We start from the raw sequence: 26864 nt of genomic DNA, 5'->3' as shown, positions 1-26864 counted from the left end.
AGTTGTGAAATCCTTCCTGATATTTCCTATCAAAAGGTCCATGCTGAAGCCATTTTTGCTGCACTTCTTTTCAGAGATGGGCTCTGGGCCAGGGGCTAGCAGTCAAATTGGAATTTGGGAATATGCCACAGACCAGGTGATAAGAGTTATAGAATCTGTGTGTGTGTGTGTGTGTGTGTGTGTGTGTGTGTGTGTGTGTCTCACCAGAGGACAGTGTGTGGAAAATAAGAACTGCCAGAGAGCCTTGTCACTGACTGCTAGATATTGAAACTAAACAGTTGGGGATGTTCCAGCCTTTTGCCCCCCCCCCCACCCCTGAACTGATGGGTTTTGTCTGCTGCAAGTCTGGTTAGGGAAGCACCACGCTGTCAGTGAATACTGACTGGTTCACATCCTTGCTGTGTTGATACCACTCACATACCATGTCCCTCTTTTCTGTTTTGCTTCCTTAGTTTTTGCAGATTCGGTTTTTTATGATGGGAAACCATGCCACATTTTCCTGGTTAACGGATATGTGCTCATTTGCATGACGTGAGACTGAGTCCAACGTAAAGTCAGACACTAGTGCACATATGTCCCTTCACAGGCCATGTGGAATGAGAGCAGCGGGCAGTGGCGACACTGAATCTGGCTGCTCTTCCTTTTTCGTCTCCTTTTCATTGCATAGATGTCCAAAAACAGCATATGTTAAAACACACACACACACACACACACACACACACACACACACACACACACACACACACACACACACACACACACACACACACACACACAACACACACACACACACACACACACACACACACAACACACACACACACACACGTTATTATACCACAGAAAAATACCTTCTTGTCTGAGCTGTGAATAGAGCCCCGAGGATCCATCCTCTCATGCGCACAATGCCGTACAAAGCAGAGCAGCAAGCTCTCTTTCACACAACACCAGTTTGGGAGCACATATACATATACACATACACTCTGGCGTGTATGGAAGATAAAGCGATACAAACTCTTTACATTGCCTGTTTCCTGATGTCTTCACACACAAAAACACACACACACCTCAGGTTTTGGCTCTGTGGGGAAAACTTAATCTCAGCCTTATCGCTGAGGACCGCAGGGTATAAATTCATACACATACTCACACAGAGTTGGCATCAGTGCAGAGTGGTGATGTTATTGGTAATATAGTGAGAAACTATGTAAGCTCCAAATAGAGACTAGAAATCTGTGGGCCAGCCTTCACGTACTAACATGGCATGTTAATGTGTATTGTGACTTCAACTCTCACAATTCATAATCATAAAAACATTACACGCATGTGTCTGACATTGAACCTATGAATAAATTATTATGAGGTTAAAAATAGTCAAGAGGCAGACACAACAAATCATCATCAACTATTGTCCTTTGGCGAGATGTTTTAAGACCACAGCAACATGATTTTTAATCACAACACAAAAAATTCAGGTTAGTGATTGCTAATCATAATAATAATAATCATAAAGTTATGTCTCCCTGCAAAACAAAAAGATTTAATCTGACACAACCCAAACTTCTCTAGGATAACACTATGGTTGGGTTCTCTCCTACCATCCCAGATGGAAAATGTGCTCACTTTTGTTTGGTCTTTCTTGTTTTCCAAAAAACATCATAGCTGACTTTCACTATGTTGCACACATTTAGCAACGTCTCTGTATTTGCTTAGGTTTTTCTTTTTTTCAGTGTTCTTCTAAATATGTATTGTTGAATATTTGTTTCTTAACTCGCATCCCCTTTTCACAATGCATATCATGTGACAGCAGTCAGCACTATACAAATTTTTCCATCAACATGATGCCTTAAAACAACCAATAGATTAACTGATTAAATAACTGATTAACTAATTCAAAGTATCTATTCAACGCTGGCTTTCATTTGTGTGTGTGTGTGTGTGAGAGAGTAACAGGCTGAAGAACTCACGCAGTTGGCATGGGAAGTCAAAAGACGTCTTGTCAGTGAATGGTTGACAGTGTGAATCCCAGACCAGCTGAGGAAATTCTGTTCTCAAAAGCTATACTCCAAGTGCATTTGGAGTAGACATAAAACCTAAAATTGTTCTGGCAAAGACGATCGGAATGTGTTTCTCTAACCTCTATCCCTCTGTTTCTATCCCGTCTTTCCATCCTTCCATCTCCCACCGTACATCTCATCTAACTCTCGCTATCCTTCCATCTCGCTCCAGCTTTCCTACCTCACTCCCTGCTCAGACCAATAATTAAATAAAAAAAAAAAAAAAAACTACAGAAGGAACCGACCGATTGACTAGCGAGGCCACTTGACATTTCGTGCTGACATTTTAACCTTGTCACTTCAGCTGGGTTAGCTGGGGAAAATAATGACTTATCATCGGCCCACCACAAACCCCAGCTTGTCCAAAGAGCAGCCCATCAGGAGAAGAGGAAGATGGCAAAAAAAAAACTCTCCACTCTCTCTGCAGATTACACCCTGGCTATTATACTAAGCTAATAGCGCATGTAGATACGTTATGAATGAATTTGCTAAATGCAACACTTAAGAAGAGGGGATTTAGCAAAAAGGAGGATGGGTAGGAGAAGGGGAGAGGGATCTTGAAAATAGGAAATACTTAAGGATATGCAAATACCCCGGCACAAGAATGGAATAACCGTTTCAACAGATTTGAGTAGGGACAGCAAACAATGGAATCTTCTCTATTTCCCCGGATGCTGCTTGTCAATCAATGTGTGCGTGCATGCCACTGTGTGTGTTTGAGAGAAAGTGAGGGGGGTAGCTGGGATTCGGGTGACTGGGAGGTTGTGACTATGTGTAAAGGGAAAGGGAAGGTACAATAAAGAAGTTTAATTTAATACAGAGAGAATAGGATTATCAATATTATGCTCTCTCTTTCTGAGCCCAGAGATTGACTAAATACCTGTGTGTGTGTGTGTGTGTGTGTGTGTGTGTGTGTGTGTGTGTGTGTGTGTGTGTGTGTGTGTGTGTGTGTGTGTGTGTGTGAGAGAGTGTAGGGGGCACAAAGGGAGAGAGAGAAAGAAGGACAGGGAAAGAGAGGGAGGGTAGAATGAAGGAGGGAGGGGTGATGGCTGTATGCTGCCCCCTAGCTGCAGCTCAGTACAACTGCAGAGCAACATTTAAGACCAGCTCCGACTTACAGCTTTGTACCACACTCACACAAACCAGGACACAGGTGACAAGACACATGGAAAGCACTAAAGATAATAATCCTGAAACCTGCCTTTAGTTACTCTGCACTGCCTAATTCATTTCATAAATGACGATGAACGACTTTCATCCAAGAAGGATGCGTTTGTGTTAAAAGTACCAGTCCTGCGCCTCTCCCCGGTGCCAGCTGGCCGCGGATCGATCCACAGATGCTCCCCTGGTGGGGGGGCAGGGGTCAGGACAGGAGGGGTGCCCGGGGGTCCTGCTGAATCCCTCTGCCCCAAAATGCCAATGGGACGGGTCAGAGGAAGGAGGGGTTGGGATCCTTTTGTCAGTGAGAGATGGATTAATTAGGTTGAGTGCTTAAAAAAAAAAAAAACTGGCTTCTTTGTATAAACCTGGTCTGACACACAGACACACACAGCTTTTAAACAGAGGTCACCAGTCAATTGGTTTCTAATTTTAATGGCCGATGTTCCATATACTACCACTTTTACTAACAATTCACACGTCAACATTGTCTTTTCTTACACTGATCAAGTTCCCAAATTTCTGAGAGAGACCGAAGATCGGAGAGACCAGAGAACTACAAAACGTACAAATATTATTATATATCAATTCTATTTTAGTTAGTTTGCTATTCTAGTTTGTGGCAACTTTCTCGTTCTTTTGTGCTCCTGCCGTTTTTCGCAATATGTATGGTACAATGATTTGTCAATAACTGAAGTGAGTGTGGCAATGTTTAGTATACTGTTGAGGAAGATAGAAGATAAAAACATGGCTTGGTATCACAACGATGATAAGTAATGAATCACTGGTTCGTCACGTCAAGCAGATGATTATCTGACTTAAGCCTGCTGCCACAAAACAAAAAACAATCCTGAACTGGATGAAAGGGACAACCTGAGGTCAGTCACACTCAACTCTCAACTTTACAGACTACAATAAGACTGCACATCTGAAAAGTCACATATTTGATGTTGTACTTTACCATAAACTGCCATGGTCTAACAGTTCTTTGCAATAAGCATAAGACTATGTTAGATGGATCAGAAATCATGCCACATTTGACTGTTTTATTTTCCTTTTATCTCTTCTTCCTCTCTCGTCAACAAAACCTCAACCTCAAAGCAGATAATATGGACAGAGGGGCATCACATTTTCTACTCCACATAAAAAAAGTACACAGGCCTTTGTGATTTGTATTCACACGGATCAGAAAAAATAAAAGCCAAACTCAATTTACCCTATGGAATAACCCTGAGGTAGCGCCGATTAGCCCTCCGCCCCGACACCCAAAATCAGCTGGCTCTGGCTGAATTCAGCAGTCAGCAGATTGGAGGAGCTGGTGTGTGTGTGTGTGTGTGGGAGGGGGTGCTATTCCTCTCGCCTCAAGGTCACAGTTATTGGAAATGGAGACATCCAATGTGCTCACATCTCTCTTTGAATGCACACACAATGGAGTGATTCCTCTGTGTCAATTTGGCCTTCCCTGATAACTGATAAGACAGGCCTTTTTACATACCACCTATGAATACCGCACTATAGGCGTTATAGACACACACACACACACTCACTCAGATTAAGACCAATTTATTCATCTGCTACTATTATATGTGAGGATTTTTTCCCCCCCGGAGCAGTATGTATTTTTAAAAGGCAACAATGGACATAAAAAGGCTTGCAATACTATCACTGTGGTTATGTGAATTACAATAACAATGGTCTTAATAATGGAATGAAATGTGCAACACACACACACACACACACACACACACACACACACACACACACACACAACCACAGGATTTCTCTTCACTAGAACCACCTTGTGGATCAGATTTAACTTAAACACCCCCAAAATGGAAACATCTTTCACTGACCACCACCTCTTCCCCGGGGGGCGTGAACAACAAAAAACGACACGGTTGACAAACAGTTGGGGTAAAGTGAGAGAAGTAAGAGAGTGAAGAGAGAAGATTAGTCACAACAAGAGCAGGATTAGGCTTGTTTTAAAGGGAAAGGAGGGCAGATTACAGCACAGTGTGTGCCACAGTTTTGGCTGAATATGGTTTAAAATGACACTGAGCTCCAGACATGGAGTATATTTTGTATAACACTGAGAAACTGCATATGGGACAGACTAGCGTGTGCCTACTGCCAGGTACAGGTACAATCAGTACAGGCCTACAACTCACGAGACAAGAGAAGCAGTTATATTGGTGATAGTGGGGTAAACGTACACAGTCACACACAACCACAGTGCACCAACAACTACAAACAAAAACTCAAACTGGATGAAGACTCGAAATCTCATTAAGCTTTAATGAAGGAGATCTAAAAACGCAGGATGCAAACTACGGGGGAGCTAGGGGGAACTCGGCTCCCCTTAATAAGACATGAGCTCCCCTGAAAACGTGATTTGTGAAATTTTTGGGGGGTCTCTAAAAATATTGACAATGTGTCATCTTGACGTGCAATTTCAGTTTTGTGTAATGTGATCATCGTGGATTATTGTGTGTAAAATTGCAAAAATATCATTCATTCATGCATGAAGGCGATTTAAACCTAATTCACTTGAATAAGGATAATATTCCTGCCATGAGCATCAAGGCGTGGCAGCGCTGCGGTGCAAATTCCTCTCATGTTTAGTAGGCTACATGTTAACTCAAAGATTCGTAGAAAAAATATAAACGTTGGAGGCCATTAAATGGTGCGCAAAGTCCTTGAAGTCCATTCTGCAGTTAGCATATATAGCTATGGCAAAAAGAAAACAAGGTAGTTTAATTGATTTTGGTTTTACTAAGAAATTGTGTAGCGAAGACGTTAATAGCACCACCAATTCACCTTCTGCAAGCCCTGTTAGCACACCTCCCGTCGGGGTGACAACGCAAGAAGAAGCTGAAGAAATAACGTCCTCTCTGGCTAAAGATGGTGGTGGTATAACAGCTCGTCAGAGGCCGGTCACCATCCTAACCCCTCTTGCTCCTCTCTCCCATTAAAATGGAACAGCCAGCAGTGGAGAGACTGGAAGAGCCCATATACATGGCTGTTTGTTAAGGATGGAAGCTTAGGGTACGTCGCTTAGGTCTAATTGAACGGAGGAATTATGGTATTCTTCGGTAGCCTGAGTAACTTTAACCGTTGTTCATGTGAAATCTCAAAGACAGCCTGATGCTTTGTTTATAGACTATTTGTGGCTGGCTGTTTGCGGTTTGACCTATCGATAAAGTATAATAGGGTAAATCCTGTATAGTGCATACACTTGTAGCTGTTATGCATCTTTGTAAGTCGTTGTAAGTCGCAAGCGCACCCCCCCCAGTAAAAATAAGCGAAGGCCGCGGTATAGTTTGAATGCTGTAAAAACGTCCTTGAGAAAGACGCCTAACATCAACTACCAGCATAGTAGGCATAGTAGGGAAGAGCAGCCATTTTGTAGCTGAGTCTGACCTAATTGTGGAGAGGGCCACATAAAAGTTGGTCTTTGATCAAAAGGAGTTGTAAAGGCAGATTTATAAAATTATCACATTTTCAACTTAAACCAATAAGTGTCCAGCATTTCTTTTGTTGGATATGATAATATAGTTTTGCAATAAATGAACAAAACATTGCACTTTGCTCAAATGCACTCATGATTACCTTCAAAAAGCATCAAGTAGGCAATGGCAATCCCTGCTGTTATGCTTAATGACATCACATTGTCAGACTTGTTCGTTTAATTAATTTCAACTAATTTCTTAACAGATGGTATATCTTGCTTCTGAAGCAAATATTCCATGTTTGAGACTGTCGTTATCACACATTGGGGATCAGAATGGAGAAAACATAACCTAGTGGGTGTTTGTGTGAGAGACAGAAAAGAGGGGGTTAGAGAGAGAGAGAGAAAGCAATGGAAATACACTGAGAGAGGAATGCCTTTAATGCAGGGTTGCCTCTGATGGCAGCAGATGAAAGGAGGGGAGTCACCAACGAGCCAGCCCTTAAAAGGTCTAATCCTAACTGGGAGAGGTGAGTGTTTCATTTGTGACTAACCTCTTGCTAGCTTGCAAGCCAAACACACACAGAAATACAATGAAGAACTGCAATATTACAGAGGTTCAACAACATTAATGAAACCTCCAGATATAAAAGCTATCATGGATAAACCAAAGAGCCAATAGGTTGAAGGATAGTCACCCTAACCACACACAAAAATCATCTGGCTTCCTTCTTACTCCCTCAGCCTCCCACTTGACTTGAATGTATATTTAGGTCATTACTATGTGCGCTGTTTGAGCGTATATTTCTGACAGATTTTAGAGATGCACCTGGCACACACATTTACATTAAACAATGTGCAAAAAAACAATGTTGACTGGACAGGGATTACAGTAAAAGCAAGGTATATTTAATATAGGAGGAGATAAAGGAGAGCCTTAAAGTGACGGTTTGGAGTTGCCCTAGGGTCCTTTCACCATGACCTAGCGGAAACACCCCAGAAGCCTTTTTTTCAGCTAGTCGGTCATCGGAGAGTTAGTAGCATAGGTAGCGTTAGGTGGGGGGGGTAGCTGGATGTCATCGTTTGAGTTTGTAAAGTTACCCCACTAATAATGCCCGAAATGATACCAAACTTCTACAGTAGTACAAACGCACTCATAAAACGATGGATTGTAAAGTTTGTAAGTACACCAGAAGTTTATGTAAATAACACTTGCCTGCTGGCTTCTGCTCTCTGCTGTTGTTGCTGCTAATAGACGAGTGCTTAGGGCCGTCTACAAATTACAACACCGAAAAGAGATGCAACAAAAATATTTTTTTATTTAACTTTTTTTTTTAAAGTGCTGTGGTATAACTAGCAGGAGACAAGTCATAATTGAGGTAAGTTTGGAGACATTACCTTATTTAATCATTAAATTAATACATATTTTTGTTGTATCTCTTTTCGGTGTTGTAACTTGTAGACGGCCCTAAGCACTCGTCTAACTGCAGGTAGCAGCAGTAGCAGCAGCTAGTAGAAGAGAGCAGGCAAGTGTTCATAAACTTCTGGTGTACTTACAAACCCTCCAATCCATCGTTTTATGAGTGCATAACCTATTTGTACTAGTGTAGACGTTTGGTATCATTTTGGGCATTATTAGTGGAGTAACTTACGAGACACAAACGTGGGTCCATTAGCCCCTGCGCTAAGCTATTCAGCTGATAACGCTACTCTATGCTAACTCTCCCAATGTTCGGCCCAGGTGATAAAAGCTCCTGGGGGGGTGTTTGGCTCGAGGTCATGGTGCAAAGGACCCTAGGGTGAAAAAGCCATTTTGCAGCATGGACATGAAGCAAATTGACATAAAAACCTCTTTAGGATGAGATCTACGCTATGATCAGAACTGGTGTAAACACTGGGGCTGCAACTATTTTATTTTTGTTTCATTTGGTTTATTTGTTAGATTTTCAAGAGCCCAAGGTGATGTCTTGTTTTGTTCTACCAACAGTCCATAACCAAATAATTTAAATTTACAGTTATATAAAACAAGAAAAGCAGAAAATCCTCAATTCTGAGAAGCTGGAACCAGTAAATGTTAGGCATTTTTGTTTGATAAATGACAAACAACTAATAAACTTCAATTGTCTTGACTCATTGGCTAATAATTTCAACAACAGAAATCGTTGAAATTTGCCATTTTCATTAAGTTTTTCTAATTAGTCTGCATCATAATTCATAACCAGCGAACATGCTTAGATGGACACCAAGCCAGTATCTCATATCCTCTCCTTCTCCCTTCATTTCTGTCCCTCCTACCCTGCCTCCCTCCCTCCCTCCCTCCCTCCCTCTCTCTCTCTCTCTCTCTCTCTCGTCTTATCAGTGTGTCCAGGGTGCCCTCCTCTCTTCGACTCTCCGGGTCTTTCTTTGGGTGGCCCTCAGTGCCCCCCACACACACTCAGACCCAGAGCATGCACTTCAGACAGGGGGCTAATGGGAAAATAAATTACCAGCAGGCAAAAGCCCTGGCTCTGCACTTCTGCTGGAGAGAGAGAAAGGGACACGGGGGGTTTGGAAAGAAGGGGGGGTGGTCAAGAAATGGAAAGAGAGAAGGGTAGAGAAGATGAAAATGAAAGACAGAGAGGTGGATAGCTAGGAGACTGATGGAAAGAAAAGTAGAGAGAGGGGAAAAGATGGAGAAAATGAGGGAGAGGGGGTGATGGAGAAAGAAAAAAAAGAATTTGAGGGAGGGAGGGAGGGAGATAGGTCGACAGGATTATAGCAAGAGTTCATCCCTGGTCTATGAAGTGCCTGCTCATCACTTTTCCCACCATTTCACCATCTCTGGCCATCATAGAGGCCTAAAATGGCCAATAACATCTCTCACGTACACAGACACACACACACACACACACACACACACACACAAACAGAGACACAAAACCTCCAGCTACTGTATCTGGGATTGATAACTCCTCCTGCATGAAGCAGCAGTTCAGATATCAGGATGGCAGATTAACCACGGTGGCAGACATCGGTGGAGGCGTATGTACGTGTCCAGCTAAATTAGTGTCCTTGTACATGTAGACAGATTTGAGTGCATGAAAGATGTTGTAGTGGTTATGTGTGGGTGTGTCTATGTGTGTGTGCCTGTGTGTAACAGAATAAATGAAGATGATGGTCGACCACCCAAGTTCTTTTAAGCTTTTCAATCTCATTTTATAGTACGCACTATGACAAGAAAAGACACGCATGTATTGCAGAAAACCCAACCAATACGTTTTCTGCAGAACTGATACAATGCCGACAAAATCGGGCTTAATTTGTCACTACGAAAGCAAGAAAACAACCTCCGGCATGTACAACCTAATAACAATACTGGCCTTTACTCATAAAACAGTTCTGAAAGTGCTCTATGTGCTGAATAGAGGGACATTAACTGTGCCTTCCCAGTAGTCCTCTCTTCTGACCATTTACTAGGACTGAACGATTTTGGAAAATAATAATAATTTTTTTTAAAACCAATATTGCGATTGCAATTAAAATGGTGATTATTTTTTAAGCTCTTTATCTGCTGTATTATTCAACAAAGACAAAAAATACATCATTGTCTAGTATGACCAACACAATTATAAACGGCTTCAATCACACCGACTGATTTGTTGAAAGTCCAGCCTTGTAAACATGTAATAATTACCATGACAACATAAAGCACTGACAAATAAGCCTGGTGTAAACTAGGGCTGGGCAATATTTCGATATTATATCGACATCGATATATGAAGCTAGATATCGTCTTAAATTTTTACACAATTGTTGTCTTTTCCTGTTTTTTTTTTAAAGATTATTTTTTTGGGGCTTTTCCCTTTTATTTGAAAGTGGATAGATAGGAAAGGGGGAGAGAGATGGGGGATGACACGCAGCTAAGGGCAGCAGGTCGGATTCGAACCCTGCGCCACTGCAGGACTCAGCCAACATGGGGCGAATGCTCTTACTGGGTGAGCTAGAGGCCACCCCGTCTTTACATTACAGTGAAGGGATGTCATTTTCAGAACTTACCAGACTTACTAGCTGTCTTATTATTTGCCTTTACCCACTTAGCCATCGTATCCACATTATTGGTGATTATTTATCAAAAATCTCATTGTGTTAAGATTTTGTGAAAGCACCAATAGTCAACACTACAATATCGTGGCAATATCGACAACGATGCATTTGGTCAAAAAAAAGAAATAACTGTGAAATTTGATTTTTTTCAATGTCGCCCAGCTCTAGTGTAAACATTAATATGAAAGACAGTAACAAATCACACAAACTCAAGTGCCGATTGCAGAAAATGCACTATTTAAACACTGTCTGTGAACTTTACTGGACAATCTTTAAATATGTATATGTGCACAATGAGTATGGCACTGCCAGACATAGTGAGCCCAGGCTTGGTCACCGTACTGAGGTAAACCCTACTGCTTGGGTAATTTCCACGTTCTGTTCTGAAGTACGTTAATATGGAGTTATGCTTTCAAACATTTTGGCCAGTGAGCCCTGTCGGGTGGTATCCCGCCTACTTGACACACTGGTGTTTTTAGCCAAGCAACTATCGTACATGGCTTTGAGGTGTTTTTTTAAGTGGTGATACAGGTTAGCAGTGTTGCCCCGTGAGGTAGCAACGTTAGCAGGGCAGGTTCTGCAGACTGCTTTACTATTGCGTGTGACGTGACCAGAGTGTAATCGCAGCCTTTGAGGTTAGAAAATCTCATTTTAACATATCGTGATTTACTTGCAAATGCAATTTATAGATCAGCCCTACCATTTACGCTCATTTTACCCACTTAGTTCTTAAGCATTTGTGTTACTTTCAAGAAAAGGTTGTAATATTACATACAAGTATTGTGATGAGTGTATGGTGATACTCCTCCCATCTTTTTTTAACATCACTACCGGATAACAGAAAAGAGGATGCTAAGAAGCTCACAAGATCCCAGTCTGGAATCTCTATACTTCACAGATAACAAATGATGATTTCCAGGTAAAGACAACGCAGAATCAGAATCTCGACATCCACAAAATCTTCCTCTAAAGATCGGTTTGTTTTAGCGTTTTTAGGCAGGCTGCTGAGATCTGACAGAGCTATGATAGGACCCTAATCCAGAGCAAAGCTGATTTTCTTAAGGGGAGGGGGTTTAAAACAAGAAAGAATTGCCCCAAGTGAGAGTCTGCCTCTCTCCCACCCTGCTCCATGACAAAGGTGTACTCTCCATGCTAAGTGACAAATCTGGGGAGACAAAGAGCATTAGCAGGGTGATGCTCTGCTTCAGTGCCTCTGATTGTGGCCAACTCAAAGAGAATCTAATATGGATTTTAAAAAGAGGAGAGAGAGAGATTAGAATGAAAGAGAAACAATGAACACCTTCTACCAAGGGGGAATTAGTGGAGGGATTGGATAAGGAGCTGGTGTGTCTTATTGTGTGTGTGTGTGTGTGTGTGTGTGTGTGTGTGTGTGTGTGTGTGTGTGTGTGTGTGTGTGTGTGTGTGTATGGGTGAGTGCTTCTTCTTTGAAATTCCTTTTCCACGAAAGAACAATAGGGTTCCCCAATTCTGTTTATGTGCATCTACATGTGGGACACACTCAGAAAAACCACTCAGAAAAACACAAACAGCCTCTCATACCTACCCAAGTGTGTACATTGTGGATGAGCCATTTAGTCCATGATCACTTTCAGAGTGACTTAGAAGGAAACCGGAGCATAATTTACAGAATCATGGATGAGTCATAACCAACAAGCATTAAGTGGGGCAAGGGTCACCATTGTGCTTCCACAGGCATTCTACTCCTGTCAACACAAGAGTGGCTTCAGACATTTATAAAAGATGAGCTAAATATAATGCATATGTTGCAGATTTTGTGTTTATCTGTAACAATGTTCTTTATCATTTTAACATTTACTTAAAAGAACATTTGTAAGCAAATTTTGACACACCCGATATGAGCAGCTCTCTTATGGTGAATGTGACCTTCGCCACATCTCCTCAACACCCATGGGTGTACACCTTTACTGCAAGACCCCTCGATTCCTGACATCATTCTCTCTGGGTGTGGTACTCCAAGTACAGATTTATATCCCAAAACAGAGACAGAGACATGTTTGGGGATCAGTCTAACTGTCAGTGGCTGGCTTAGCGCTGGCATCAGAGCACATCACAAGACCCTATTCATTGCCACTTAGCAGAACGGATGCCTCAGTTTACCAGTAGTGTGTGAGTGAGTGTGTGTGTGTGCGCTCCCTAAAATGCTCATACACAAATACACAACAAACTCACTGTGAGCGGATCTTAACGAGATAATGTCAAACGAGTCACCCTACACACAAGTTTAACCTAAGTTCATCACAAACCTCTCCACACATATTCTTTCGCCACCACCACCCACACACATCGCACGTATCTACCGAGCCAACGACCCGCCCACACAGGCCCAGCGGGTCAAGCTTGTGGATAAACAGGGGGATTTGCAGAGGGCAGTGTTTTGCGGGCCACAAAGGCCTGTCTCCATCGCAAGCAGCCATCTTAAGTCGCACAGAGGAAAAATAAATAACCGAGAGATGAAGATAATAACTGTTTTGCTGTCGTCCAATCGTGCCTCACGACGCACCAGAACAGTTTGGCCACCCATCATCGCCATGTAAGACATGACACCAAAACAAGGTAAGAGGAGGATGAAGACGAACGAGGAAGAGTCTGATTAGAGCCGAACGAGGAGGAGGCCGGGTGGCAGGATGTGAAGCCATTAAGTGATAGAGGACGACCTCAGAGATGACTGATAACAGAGGGCGTGGCAGCTCATAACACACGACTAAAAGAGCCTCCGATGAGATATCAGGACTGTAGCTGCCAGAAATTATAAAAAAAAATGGAAGACTGGAAAACGGGCAACATACAAGGACAGAAACAATGGTTCATTAAATTGACATTTGTCAAAGTTTAGAACAAATTCCACAAATTCTTTAAGTTCATGTCATGACCTCTTTTTTAAATGTTCTGCAACTAGAGGGGCTGCAGGACAGCACAGGATGTGGAGCCAGCCGCACATCAGGTTTTGCAAACTTTGCAATTTAAAGAGAAAAGGCCAATGAGTGACACGGCGTTTACAACACACCTTGAACAAATAGCATCTCAGTCTACCTCGTCCCTCACAACTTTGTCTCCTCCTCCTCTTATTTCTTCACTTCACTTTCACTCTTGCTGGTTCACGGCTCATTTTACACCAACTCCAAAAATACCTGATAAAGTAGACACCTCGGGTGAACCTTGCCAGCATGTGTCTGTAGGTGAATGTGTGTGCGTTTATAACTGCTTAGGGGTGTGTGTGTGTGTGTGTGTGTCTGTCTGTCTTCTGGGTCAGCTTGGGGACAGGAGGCAGTAACAGGAGCTGGCAAACTCCTGCAGGGCCCGGACATGCTTGCTCTGGGACAACAGCCATCATGTTCCTGTAACAGGAATTAGCTTCCTTTGAGTTAATATCTAGTCCCTGACATTTTTAAATAAATGTCTATCTTTTTGTCATTTTAAACTTCTACTAATAGTTGACAAGTATACTTTAGGAAGGAGAGGTTGCCAGCTGGAATCAATCCACGGATCTTGATATTATGTGGGATGTATGTGTCATAATAATCCTACCAGATGCCCAACATTTGCGGTTTTAAACACCCAGTATCAGAATAGGATTTATTCCCAAGTAAGTAAGACTTACAAGAAATTTGCCTTGGTAATTGGTGCAAACATAAATGTATTGAAAGGAAATAAACAATAAAGCCAAGTACTGCAACAAGGTAGGTCTTACCTAGACTGGATCGACATTTTACAGGATAAAGCCTGACATCCGGATGTACTCTGTGTGTTGCCCTTCTCAAAGTCCCTTTGCTACGGCAAACAACAACAGCCTTCGAGCTACACGCAGTTTCGGAGAAAATTTGGATCGTGCAATGATTTAGGTATTGGTGATGGCGCAGTGGATATGACACGTGCTTTTGGTGTGGGAGATCTGGGTTCAATTCCCACGGCGATACATCAACCAATGTGTCCCTGAGTAAGACACTTAACCCCTTGTTGCTCCAGAGGCGTGCGACCTCTGACATATATAGCAATTGTAAGTCGCTTTGGATAAAAGCGTCAGCTAAATGACATGTAATTTAGACTTGGTTGGTTATTTCAGGGAAGGATTGTAAAGATTTACAAAGAATATGTTTACAGCATTTAATCTCTAACTGGGAGGTTTTGGGTCCGATTGGTGGGGATTGCTATGGACAAAGTACACATGGCGATACATTCTTTTTGGGGATTGTAGTGCAAATGATCCACCAAAACAAGTTTCTTCCCGAGACTATTTTGCAGAGCCACCAGCGTCAGAAACTTAGCGCCGCCCAAGACGATTGCAATTGGTAAAGTAATACATACAACCCAGAGCATTTTTTTTTCTCCTATCCTATAATGTTTCCCTGGTGTAGCCAGCGCTGTGGAGATAGGTCTGGCAATGCCGGACTAGGTCTTACCTGAGGCAAGCAGATGGCGACAAAAACTTCATTAAAACAGCACCGTGATTAGTTTCATTCACCATTGTTTGCCTCTTGCTCTGAAATAAACACAAGTCGTGTCTGCTTAAGACTGTGACTTGCAGGGATGCCGTTACACAAACAGATCTGGATGCACAGAGAGTAATCGGCATTAGCTTACAGTGCACAACGAACACAACAAATCTTGTTAGCAGTCAACTGTCAGCAGTTAGGTCTTTCCACCTAAACATGATGCATTCCACTCTTTTGGCCAACCATTCAGAATATCTCACCTTGTTTAGGCCTGTTAACAGTAGCACTCCCCCTTTTTTATGAGTCAAGTGTATATTTTACAGTAGTGAGATGCATTATCATCCATTTGTTTTGCCAAAATATTGAACACATGGTATGATCTGCAGTTTGTAACGTCAACATTTTGAGTCAAAACACACAGACCGGGAGCCTGGATAGTTCAGTTGGTAGAGCGGGCGCCCATATATAGAGATTTACTCCTCGACGCAGCGGGCCTGGGTTCGACTCCGACCTGCGGCCCTTTGCTGCATGTCATTCCCCCCTCTCTCTCCCCTTTCATTTCTTCAGATGTCCTGTCAATAAAGGACTAAAAATGCCCAAAAAATAATCTTAAAAAAAAATAAAAAAAACACACCCACCAACTTAGGTTGTTAGGTCTATCATGTGAAGGTCACAAATGTGGGAATACGGATGTTTTGATGTTTATTTTGAGGTCAAACGTCACACTGTATGAGGCAAAAGAAATGCTGGTTTAGACTCTGCATGTCTGTGTATGGGCTAGAAATGTGTCTACTATATACGTCTGTGTATGAAAGGGAACAAGTGTGTCTGTGTGTGAGTTTTTATATATATATATATATATATATATATATATATATATATATATATACACATACATATACACACATACACACACACACACACATGCTGTATGTGAACACACGCCATGAGCCTTTATATGTGCCTGTGTGTATATTGAAAGAGAGACACTGTGTGTATGAGACGGTGTACTGTGTGTGTTTTCGGCAGTGTCTGGTGACATCTGCTGCGTTGTTGGCTGGGAGCGGAGCGCAGCGGGCTGCAGGAGCCTCAGACTAAGGAGATGAAAGCAGAGGTCACAACCTGGACCAGTGGGACAAGACACGCACGCTCACACAACTCACAAATACAAAGTCACACATGCAAACATAAGGACAGTCACAGACGGTATGCACGTGGCACACACATAATGCAAACATAGGTCTCTCACACCAACATTAGCATGCAGGGGGCATACAAGAACACAAGGACGAGAGACATTAGAATAAACAGAGCAAAGATAAAACAGTTAAGCAGACAGAACAATACAAAGAGAAACTAAATCCAAAGCCACACACACACACACACACACACACACACACACACACACAAAAAGATGACGTAAGCACAGAAGCAAAGCCCCACATCATCAGGGGCAACAGATTAATCAGTTAATTAACAAACAAATGCATGTAAGCACACACACACACACACACACACACACACACACACACACACACACACACACACACACACACACACACACACACACACACACACACACACACACACACACACACACACACACACACACACACACACACACACACACACACACACACACACACACACACACACACACACACACACACACACACAGAAGATATGGTGCCCGCAAGCGTTTGTGTGCCAAAAGCTGTACAGAGCAGTTGTGCTAAAACAAACATAAATACAAGGTACAGCTGCGAAAAAGGGCAATATTGATATGATGATTTTTCATTTAGCCAATTCATCTTTGTAATGTATAAAATATAAGAGAATTATTCAAATGCCCCAACACAAGTTTAGGTCATTCGTTTTTGGGTTTTTTTGTCTGGCCAGTAGTCCAAATCCCAAAGATATTTATTTTAAAATGGATTATTGTCTAATCGATTGTGTTTATTTTACAAATCCTTATGCTCACACACTAAATAAAGAATACAAATACACGGTCTCTCAAATGGACACCACCCCACACATGCTCAGACACAGATACGGTCACACACAAATAAGACACCTGCACAGAGACGTATTTAGACACACACACCTCATGGTGGTGGTAGCAGTTAGTCAGCAGACAGCCATGTGATGGGGTGGTGTGGATTAGGGGGCCAGTAAGCCTATTAGGGCGACAGGAGGGACCACCCGGCCTCCACAGCCACCTACAACCCAGTAACACACACACACACACACACACACACACACACACACACACACACACACACACACACACACACACACACACACACACACACACACACACACACACACACACACACACACACACACACACACACACACACACACACACACACACACACACACACAGCACCCTAAAGCTGACTGACTGGACACACACCCAGATACATAGCTCTCTAGACACAGGTGCAGTTTCTCACCAAAGACACAAACACATTTTTGCTGGAAGCTTAATTCTGTAGAGTAATTTGCTCTATAATGTGTGTCTTCATTTTCCTATTCAACCCATAATACAGTATGTGCTTCAACGAACAAAAATAAAACATTTTAGCTGTATTTAGTGGCAGAAAATGGCAACATTTAGAGTTGTAATAGTTATGTGTGTGCGCCTCTAGTGCGATCATACTGTGCGTTTGTGGTTGTGTGAATATGCCCGTGAAAGGAGGGGTCCAGGCATGGGGGGTAATCACCAGCATCTGTTGCCTCTCTTCAGGGCGATTAATTAGATTAAATTAATTTGGAAAGCATGTGTGAATGTGTGATCCCATACTAAGAATCCCCCCGCCTCCCTCCTGTGACACACACATACTAATTTATATTCCTCCAGCTTTTAACTATGAAGCATATATTATTAAAAATGAACACTGTGAGCAAACACAACCAACACGAGTGAACACACACGCTCTTCTTTCTAACACAATAAATTAGGCCTTTTGAGTTCTCCAAACTATTTAAGAATTGGGAAATGAGTAAAGGTGAAAACTTTGGAGACACATGCGTGCACACGAGCGCAAATTAATCCCAATTTGTCAGCCTCGGCACGGGAGAAACTTTTGGGATTTCATACTTCATACCAGCTTTTGTCACCTTTGCGTGAATAGCCAAGGGCTAAAATAATTGTGTTTTTCTTCCCCGAGGCCCAGTCAGCGCTCACAAGCCAGTGGCCTACGTAATGTGTTCCAGACAGAGAGAGGGGAAGGGGGGGTGTACACCATGGCTGTGGGTACAATACAGAGAGAGGGTGTGCGTGTAAAGGTGATGGAGGTAGGTTGGCCTGTGTGAATGAGAGAGTGGTTGGGTGTCATGGTTTTTCACTGTGTGTGCAGTGAGATGGCATGTGACAGTGTGTGACTGTATGAGTGTGCGTAAGTGGGAGAAATGTGGCGTGGAAAAGGCCTTAATGGAGTTGGATGTTGTCCACAATAGACAGGACATCACCTTGACGAGAGGACTGAAAGGGAGAAAGAGACAGAGGAAAAGAGATAGAGACGGGAAAAGAAAGCAGGAACAACATGGCCGAAGGGGTGACAGAAACATTTCCATAAATCACGATAAAAAATGAAAGTCAATCATTGTTCTGTACATGCTGTATTGAAACGGACAGTTGTCCACACATCCTTCCTTTGGCTGTCAAAACATTACGTTAAAACTTAGCACACGTTCTAGAAAAGATAAGTCTTCTACAGTATTTGTGGAAAATGTTTTTCCCTTTATGGAGCAGAAAAACACAGTCGCCCTTTATGCAATGATTGTGTAGGTTTAAAGTTTTAAAAGAAAAATTAAAAGCCACGAATCCTTAAAGTGGCAATTTCAAAACCAATATTTAAAATGTGGAAACATGCAGCAGACAGGCTGTCAAACAGTGTAAGCAGTGATTTGGCAGAGCAGCCATAGATTTGGAAATTCCTTCTTTTCTGAGTGACATTGATGTAATGTGAGTGAAAAAAGGTGAAGTGTGACTTGGGAGAGAGATGGGAATAGCAGAGAGTGGGCCTTGAAGTGTGTATCACTGTATATTCAATGTATTCAGACATGATAGCTTCTCACTTTAAATACCACAGCCGCGTGCGTGCGTGCGTGCGTGTGTGCGTGTGTGCGTGTGTGTGTGTGGGGGGGGGTATTTAAATCCTCCCGCAAAGCTTTGAAGATGAGGGAAGTTGGTCTACCATCTCCAGCTTTGGCTGATATGCAAACGCAGAGAATACACAGACATACATACACATAGTAACCCCCCATGCACATACACACACACAAAAGAGCCTGTCAGTACAATGCCTTCAAATACAGCCGTCCAATCTTTTGACTCTCAATTTGCCCACCTTTTTGATAATACGCGCCTATTTGAATAAGGGTGAAAGGCAAGGGTAGCATGCAATTTAGAGATACTACTGTGCAGCCATTTTCAGCCTGCCACCTCTCTCTCTCCATCGCTTTCTCTTCTCTGTTCTCTCCCTCTCCAGCTTTTGATTATGCGATTCGCCTTGGCAGACGAACAAATAGAGGAGAGAAAAAGGTAGTGTTTGACACTGCCATTTTCAATGACAAAATACAATCAAACCAGGGCCAGTAATTCGACGGGGAGGGATTAGCCTAGTGCGAGGTTGGGCCCCCAGATTAAGACGAAGCCACAGCGCGGGGATCTTGAATTTCATCATCTCCGGCGCTCGGGCACAATGGCATATTCTTCCCCTTTTTCCTCCGCCGTCTGATGAGGGGTCAGGAGAACTCACCTCTCCTCTTCTTCTGTTCCTCCTGCACGGAGCAGCACTCAGTACCGCATTCATTCATCCCTCCTGACTTTATATTAGCTTAGATACCTGAAAGGTGGGGGGATCTGAGCTGTCTATACACGCAAGCATACACATGCAAAGTCAGAAAAAAATATGATCAGACATATAGTATGTTTGGATACTGTCAACACAGACATACAGGCACATCCAGCTACACAAAGATACCTTTCCCATTGACACACATATGCAAACAACCACTCAAGTTATCCAACAGTTTTATCTGTGAATGCTTGAAAAAGGGCTTTCACAGATCTTAGGGTAGACTGCCCTCTTGTGGTCAATTTATATAGTTCCTTAATTTCATGCTCACATGCTCTGTTCATTTTTAGAAGCTAGGAACCAGCAGCACAATTCAATTATAATTACACATCTTATAAACTGAAAGGCACACTGGACTTTGCTTTCTGCAAGTTGCATGCATGAAATGAGTCATGCCCAAAACATTACTTATGAAGTTTAGTAAATAATAGAATAGCAATAGTAGCTTTACTGTCGTTACTGTACATCACACCTGGAAATATGTACTGTATAAGACATTGTCTGTCTCTGTCGCACACTAAAAGTAACAGCGAAAACAAATATATCTCAAGAGTTTTGTGGCCCTTATATAAAAGCTGGTGTAAATGCAGGTGTACTTTCTGGGAAGATTTCCTTAAAGTAGAATACAAATGCAACATTAAAAACCAGGACAAAACAACACACTATAGTAGTATCAGAACTCAGATGAATTAGTCCACGTGGATGAAGTTACATGTAATCTTTTAGTATAATGTGTTACGGAAAAATAGTGTAATTGGGTTTTAAAAAGGGGGCGTTTATGTTAATGTTAGCGTTTGAATTTAAATGAATAAAAATTAAAAAAAAAAAATTTAAAAGAGGGGGAAAAAACCTCAATGTACACCTCTACACTATGGTAATTATTTTTCACGTTCGTTTACATTGTGAGATAGGGCATTTGTGCTGTATTCATGTGGTATTTGAAATAATCTAAAAATGTAGTTCCTGACTGGAAAAATTCACGTGAACAACCGCTCAAGTCAGAACATTAAATTTGCGAGATGCACTAAAACACTTTTGAGTGTTGAGGTCTTCGCTCTCCAAGTGTCCTAACCCCCCTAAACAGTATTTTCTAAATAAACAAACATAATACCTTTAACCTTAAATCCCACCATTAGTCTCTCTCTCAGTTTTGCTTTTGCCATCATTTCAACATTGCCCTCCCTGTACATCTGAGTGTGTGAGAGTATAAGGTTGCCTTCTCCCTCTGCTCCCTCCCTCCCTCCCTCCTATGTGCTCTCCATTCCTGCTGTCAAGGGGCTGGTGTGGCTTTGATCTTTCTGTCATTAGTCAGGTATGCAGAGACACAGGCAAACCCACAAACTTGTCTTTTTCTCTTCCTTTCTTGTTCTCTTTTTGCTTTCTCCCACGCTCTGGCCAGAGAACACCAGCTGACCTGCTTGTCTTCTCAGCTTTCTATCAAAGAGAGAAAGGTAGAGCATTTTCTGCCGACGTTCCTTTGAGCTTGACATGTACAGAAAGTGACAGTGGCAAAGCACGCAGCCAGCTGAGCTCTCCCACATTCTTTAAAAAAAAAAAAAGAAGAAAAAAAAAAGAGAGTTGAGGAGAATCGGGGGTCTATTCTTGTCGATCACTTGTGACGCACCCCTCTCTCAGGAGTTAAAAAGTTTACACATCGGAGAATTTGGAATTTGGCATCATTAAATATTTATTTGTTCATCTTAGTCACTCTCAGAAGTGTGAAAAGATTAATTTCTGCCAGTGTGTTTGACGTGACAACGTTTCCTTAAAATGCAGAAAATCTGTTACTAAAACACGTAAGACAGCTATAACTTTATAAACACTGTAAAAAGCTTCCATGCCAGCAAAAACTAAGTCAGGTGGGGACTGACATTCTTCAATTCTTACTATTCCAGGAGTTTTCTCAGAAACATGAAACTGGCATAAAATGCGACAAACATGCTAAAGACTTCATTGGCTGATTGGAAGAACGCATCACATGGGTTTGTTTTCTCTGGAAATTCAAAGCCAGACTGTCATGGCGGCCGTTCAGAATACAATCTCATATTGTACTAAAATAGTTCACTGAAACGTGTTTCTGAAAACATTTTAAGCGAGAAATAGGCAATGCAGTTGCTGAATCTGTCTTCATTTCAGCTCAACAAAGGTCAGTTTAAAAGATTTTCATCACATTTTGAGAGACTCTAGTCACCTCATTCCACTTGCCATTTCCGGGAGAGTCCCGACTGCCCTGCCGCCGACTGAACCTGACAAGTCGGCCAAAATGAACGTCGACAGCTCCCCAGACTGATGACGGCACGGGACACACCGAACAGATTCGAATCACTGACCTCGCCAGACTGTCCAACGGCCGATAATCGGCTTAATGTGTCCACACCACAAGAGACACCACATTACAAAACCCATTAGACGTAGGTTTTTTAGTATCTATTTCTACTAAAGGCTAAAACAAGTAAGGCCAATGTGCTGGTACAAAGGCCTAATTTGTCCAACATGTCTGCATTGCTTAGGCACACCATTTCACAGAACAGGCTCCAGTAGATGTATAAAACACAGCAATCACTTGTGAACAGTGAAAAGTTTCCAGTTTCCTGGCCACTGGTACATGTTGAAATAGTCTTCCCTTTCCTCTCTCTCTTTTCCTCTATTCCCCTCCCGCTTCCCTCCAACCATCCCTCCCACTTTCCAAAAATTGCTAAATCAATTACTCTCACTTATCCACTTTTCCTGTGTTTGGTAGTACACCGTGATTCCTAGTTTAATGTTACACTGGATGACATGGACAATCATGCAGTTAGTCATTATTTCCTTATGACAAAAGAACAAACAAGAGTAAGAAAAACGACAGTTGAACAAATTAATAAATGAGGAAAAAAATGCATACATAACTGCTGCCAACCCTTATTGGTAGTTAAGTTACAACTTTATATTACACAAGCACATGTGAACACACACACACACACACACACACACACACACACACACACACACACACACACACACACACACACACACACACACACACACACACACACACACACACACACACACACACACACACACACACACACACACACACACACACACACACTGTATGCCAACGTGATGCAAGTCAGCTCTTGTGGTCTAATCTGAGCTGAGAAGCATGTAATAACATAGGCTGACCACATGAGGGCAGAACCTGCATTTGTAATGCAAAGAGGATTTAAGATAAATAGTAGAGAATGAGGAATTGTGTGTTTGTGTTGTTGTACTTTAAATTTGTCATCACCAGTCATTGTAAATGACAATCCAGGTACTTTTCAGCAAGGTACCCAATCATAAGGTACCCCTTCCCCCCATAAGGTTAAAGAAAAAAGAGAGTACTCACATTTTCAATAACAAACGTCCACTCTTTGTCTTCAAACTCCTCCGCATGGGGGTCCTGAAAGACAATGTAAATAGAAATGCTTAAGTACACAATATACGGTATATTAGGCCAAAGTATGGTCATTTGATACAACATCAAAACTACACTTCAGAAATGATTACGCAACCCGTCTTAAGCAACACTCAATAACGCAATCTTGAAGCAATTCATTTCATTAACTGATGATTTCATTTTGGTCATAACTGAACAGAAGACTGCAAGACAACACAAAAAGCTGCAACACAGAAAACTCGGTTTATGAGTGACAGCTTCTCTGTTTTGCCAACACTCTCCATTCTCACTCCATTTACCCACTGACCTGGTCTGTCTGTCCTCCTCTTCTCAAACATGTGTTGAATATTTTTAATTAATGAGGTAACTTTTAAATACATCATAATGAGCTACTGACAACCACTGACTATCTATGTATATGCAAGTATATTGGTTGAACCTAGATGAAACTAGAATTATGTATATGCTGGGCCAATCTGACATTCCTTATGCATGCGTATTTGTGTCTTAAACGTGTTTTAATCGTAAAGTAGATTTCTGTTAATGGGCAAGTGAACTTCAAACTGAACCAAAAGAAAAAAAACAACACTAGAACACCAAACGTCCAGGAATCATGAGAACACAGAAAAATACAAAAGTATAGATGTTTCTCTCTCCCTCTGTCTGGTCCAGTTTGCCCCTCTGCTGATATACTGTACTCGTGTCTCTGTCTTGTCTTGCTTTCTGCCTGTTTAGCTGTGAGGTGATGAGAGGAGACAGTAATGGAGGCACCAAGACAGCAGGCAGCCTTGTACTACTGTGGCCTTCACTGCCCTCCAGGAGCACATACACACAACCACAAATCACTGCTGGACACACAAAGACATGCACTAACCTAATCAACCCCCATCCTTTCACACACACACACACACACGCTTATTCACAAAAACAATGCACAAATAAACCAGTGCACACACAAAGATGCACAGTAAAGCATGCAACAATTCAAAACAATCAAATAGTTTGTCAATGGAAAGCTAAAATGACAAATCAATTATAAAAACAAATCTTTCCCCAGATATAGCTTCTTAAAATTGGTGCATTTCATTATCAGAAATCAAATACCTTGAGGTTAACCATCAAAATGAGATATTCTACAGGGTTTGTACACCTTTTTCCAAGGTCAAATTCAAGCACTTTTCAAGCACTTTCAAGGTCAATTTTAAAGATTTTTCCAGCACCTTACACCACCGTAAAATACATACCAATACATAGTCAAAATTATTTACGGTTTTTATCACATTAAAAAGGTCCCATGGCATGAAAATTTCACTTTATGAGTTTTTTCAACATTAATACGCGTTCCACCAGCCTGCCTATGGTCCCCCAGTGACTAGAAATGGCGATAGGTGTAAACCGAGCCCTGGGTATCCTGCTCTGCCTTTGAGAAAATGAAAGCTCAGATGGGCCGATCTGGAATCTTCTCCTTATGAGGTCATAAGGAGCAAGGTTACCTCCCCTTTCTCTGCTTTGCCCGCCCAGAGAATTTGGCCCACCCATGAGAGAGACCAAGGGGGTAAGCGAGCGTCTGGAATGCGTAGCTCCTATGGCGCCATTTTGATGCTAACAAGTGATCACCCACCGTTGGCATTCCATTGACTGCCATTCAAATGCAAATAACTTTACATCTGAAGCGTTTAAAGACTATTTGTCCATTGTTTATTTCTAAAGAAACACGAGAATGTATAAAAGGCTCCATTACCTTGTACCTCACGTTATGGCTCCATAGCAGACGTTTTTTGTAAAAATAGGCTAACAATTGTGTCATAACCAAGTGACTTACTGTCGCACAGTAGAGGAATTACCGTATAGTACAGGAGAAGCTTGCATGCAGTTTGGACTTACATGAGCTGTTAAGGTTTAATTACTGATGTTAACTAGCATTTTAGTTAGCAATAATTAGCCTGTGTCCATGTTATCTCCTTACATATACCTAGGCTCTCATCTCTGTAAGATTGGGAATGATTGAGATTTCTCTTGGCACAGCTACCAGAAGACTTCAAACTTTCAGACACGTTGCTCACGTCACATTTACGTTGTCTCTCTCAGTTGGAGGCTGCGCAGTAAAGCAAGAGATCACCGGAAAAGTGCTTCTAATAGCCTTCACTGGTCTCCGTCCAGAGCAACGGGATCTGTTGGTCCACTCTTATATACTGTCTATGAGAGAGACACATCATGGCAAAGTGGCAGTTGGTCAAGAAAAAAAAATGTATTTCCTTGCCTAGACATATACATGTATCTACTGGAATAGAGCAGTGCAAATATTGCATAAGGCCATCCTCAACCTTACAGTAGGCTACTTGTATCGTTGTATGACACTCCATCTGACACGATTTCTGTTCAGCAATCAACAATTGTTGTTATGCACTGGGCTAACATTCGCAGGTTTTAATTTGCGGGTAGTTAACGTTACAGTTACGGTGATGTAACTTTGGCTATGTTCACTGCATATTCCACAAATGAACGTGCCATAATGGACATTCAATACTAATGTAAGGTATTGTATTGTGTAACCTCTCATTTGAGGCTTAAGAGGAAGTTACAGTAAACAGAGCTTTTATTTTGACGGGAAAAACGGAAGTGGATAAAGTGTTGTATTTTCTGACGTTTGACTGTGTCGGGGTTGAATAAAGTGAGACGTGCAGTGCCATCTTGGTTCCGGCAGTGGAAGCCCGTGTCTTTATTTTACAGCCAAACCTGAGTCTAGACAGTATAAGAAACCCTCGGTTACACTAACATTACATTATCACACCAAGTACTCTCAGTCACTTAGCCTGCAAATTCCTAGCTAGCAGTTACTAGCGTAAACAAATGTGTACAGTAGGCTACTTCAGTTGGCTAACTTGAAAAGTCTAAAGCCCTATTCGCACGGGATAAGTATTACCTGGTGACCTCCAGTCATTTGTAATAATCGCGGAGGTTGTCTGTGATCTTAATCCCGTGCGAATCGGTCATGTCTGTAATTTGTAAAGTAATAATTCCCCCGCAAATGACCTACCATATTTCGCCGAAAACGGAGGTCCTGTGATAATATTAGTCCCGTGCGAATCGGCATCTCTGTGATTTGGGGTCTAACTGGCTGCGTTGTCAATTATAAGTGAAAAGTTTTGACATCATATCCGGGGATAATGTCTGTAAATTTGAGTAAAATACAGACTTCAGTTATCCCGGTGTAATGCGCCAGACGAAATACAGACGTGGTGGGGGTAATTTATAAACTACAAGAGGTCCCCAGGTAATACTTATCCCGCGGGCGAATAGGGCTTAAGTCTTTCCCTTCATGTGACTTCGAAGAGTTTTCTTCCACCCCCCCCCTTCGGT

At 42.0% G+C, this 26864-nt stretch overlaps 1 protein-coding gene across 7 annotated transcripts in view; it reads right to left on the bottom strand.

Moving 5' to 3' along the window:
• ehbp1 (EH domain binding protein 1) overlaps window positions 1-26864 on the bottom strand; it is a 160362-nt gene that overhangs the window by 106625 nt on the left and 26873 nt on the right. For all 7 annotated transcript variants that reach the window (XM_039783401.1, XM_039783405.1, XM_039783406.1 and 4 more), the window contains exon 5: window positions 23454-23507. In XM_039783401.1, the coding sequence (XP_039639335.1) occupies window positions 23454-23507 (54 nt within the window). The remainder of the gene's footprint in view (window positions 1-23453; window positions 23508-26864) is intronic.

Source organism: Perca fluviatilis, chromosome 19, assembly GCF_010015445.1.
Source record: "Perca fluviatilis chromosome 19, GENO_Pfluv_1.0, whole genome shotgun sequence".
Lineage (NCBI taxonomy): Eukaryota > Metazoa > Chordata > Actinopteri > Perciformes > Percidae > Perca > Perca fluviatilis.
The sequence above is the reverse complement of the archived record's forward strand: the minus strand, read 5'-3'. Positions and strand labels throughout refer to the sequence as shown.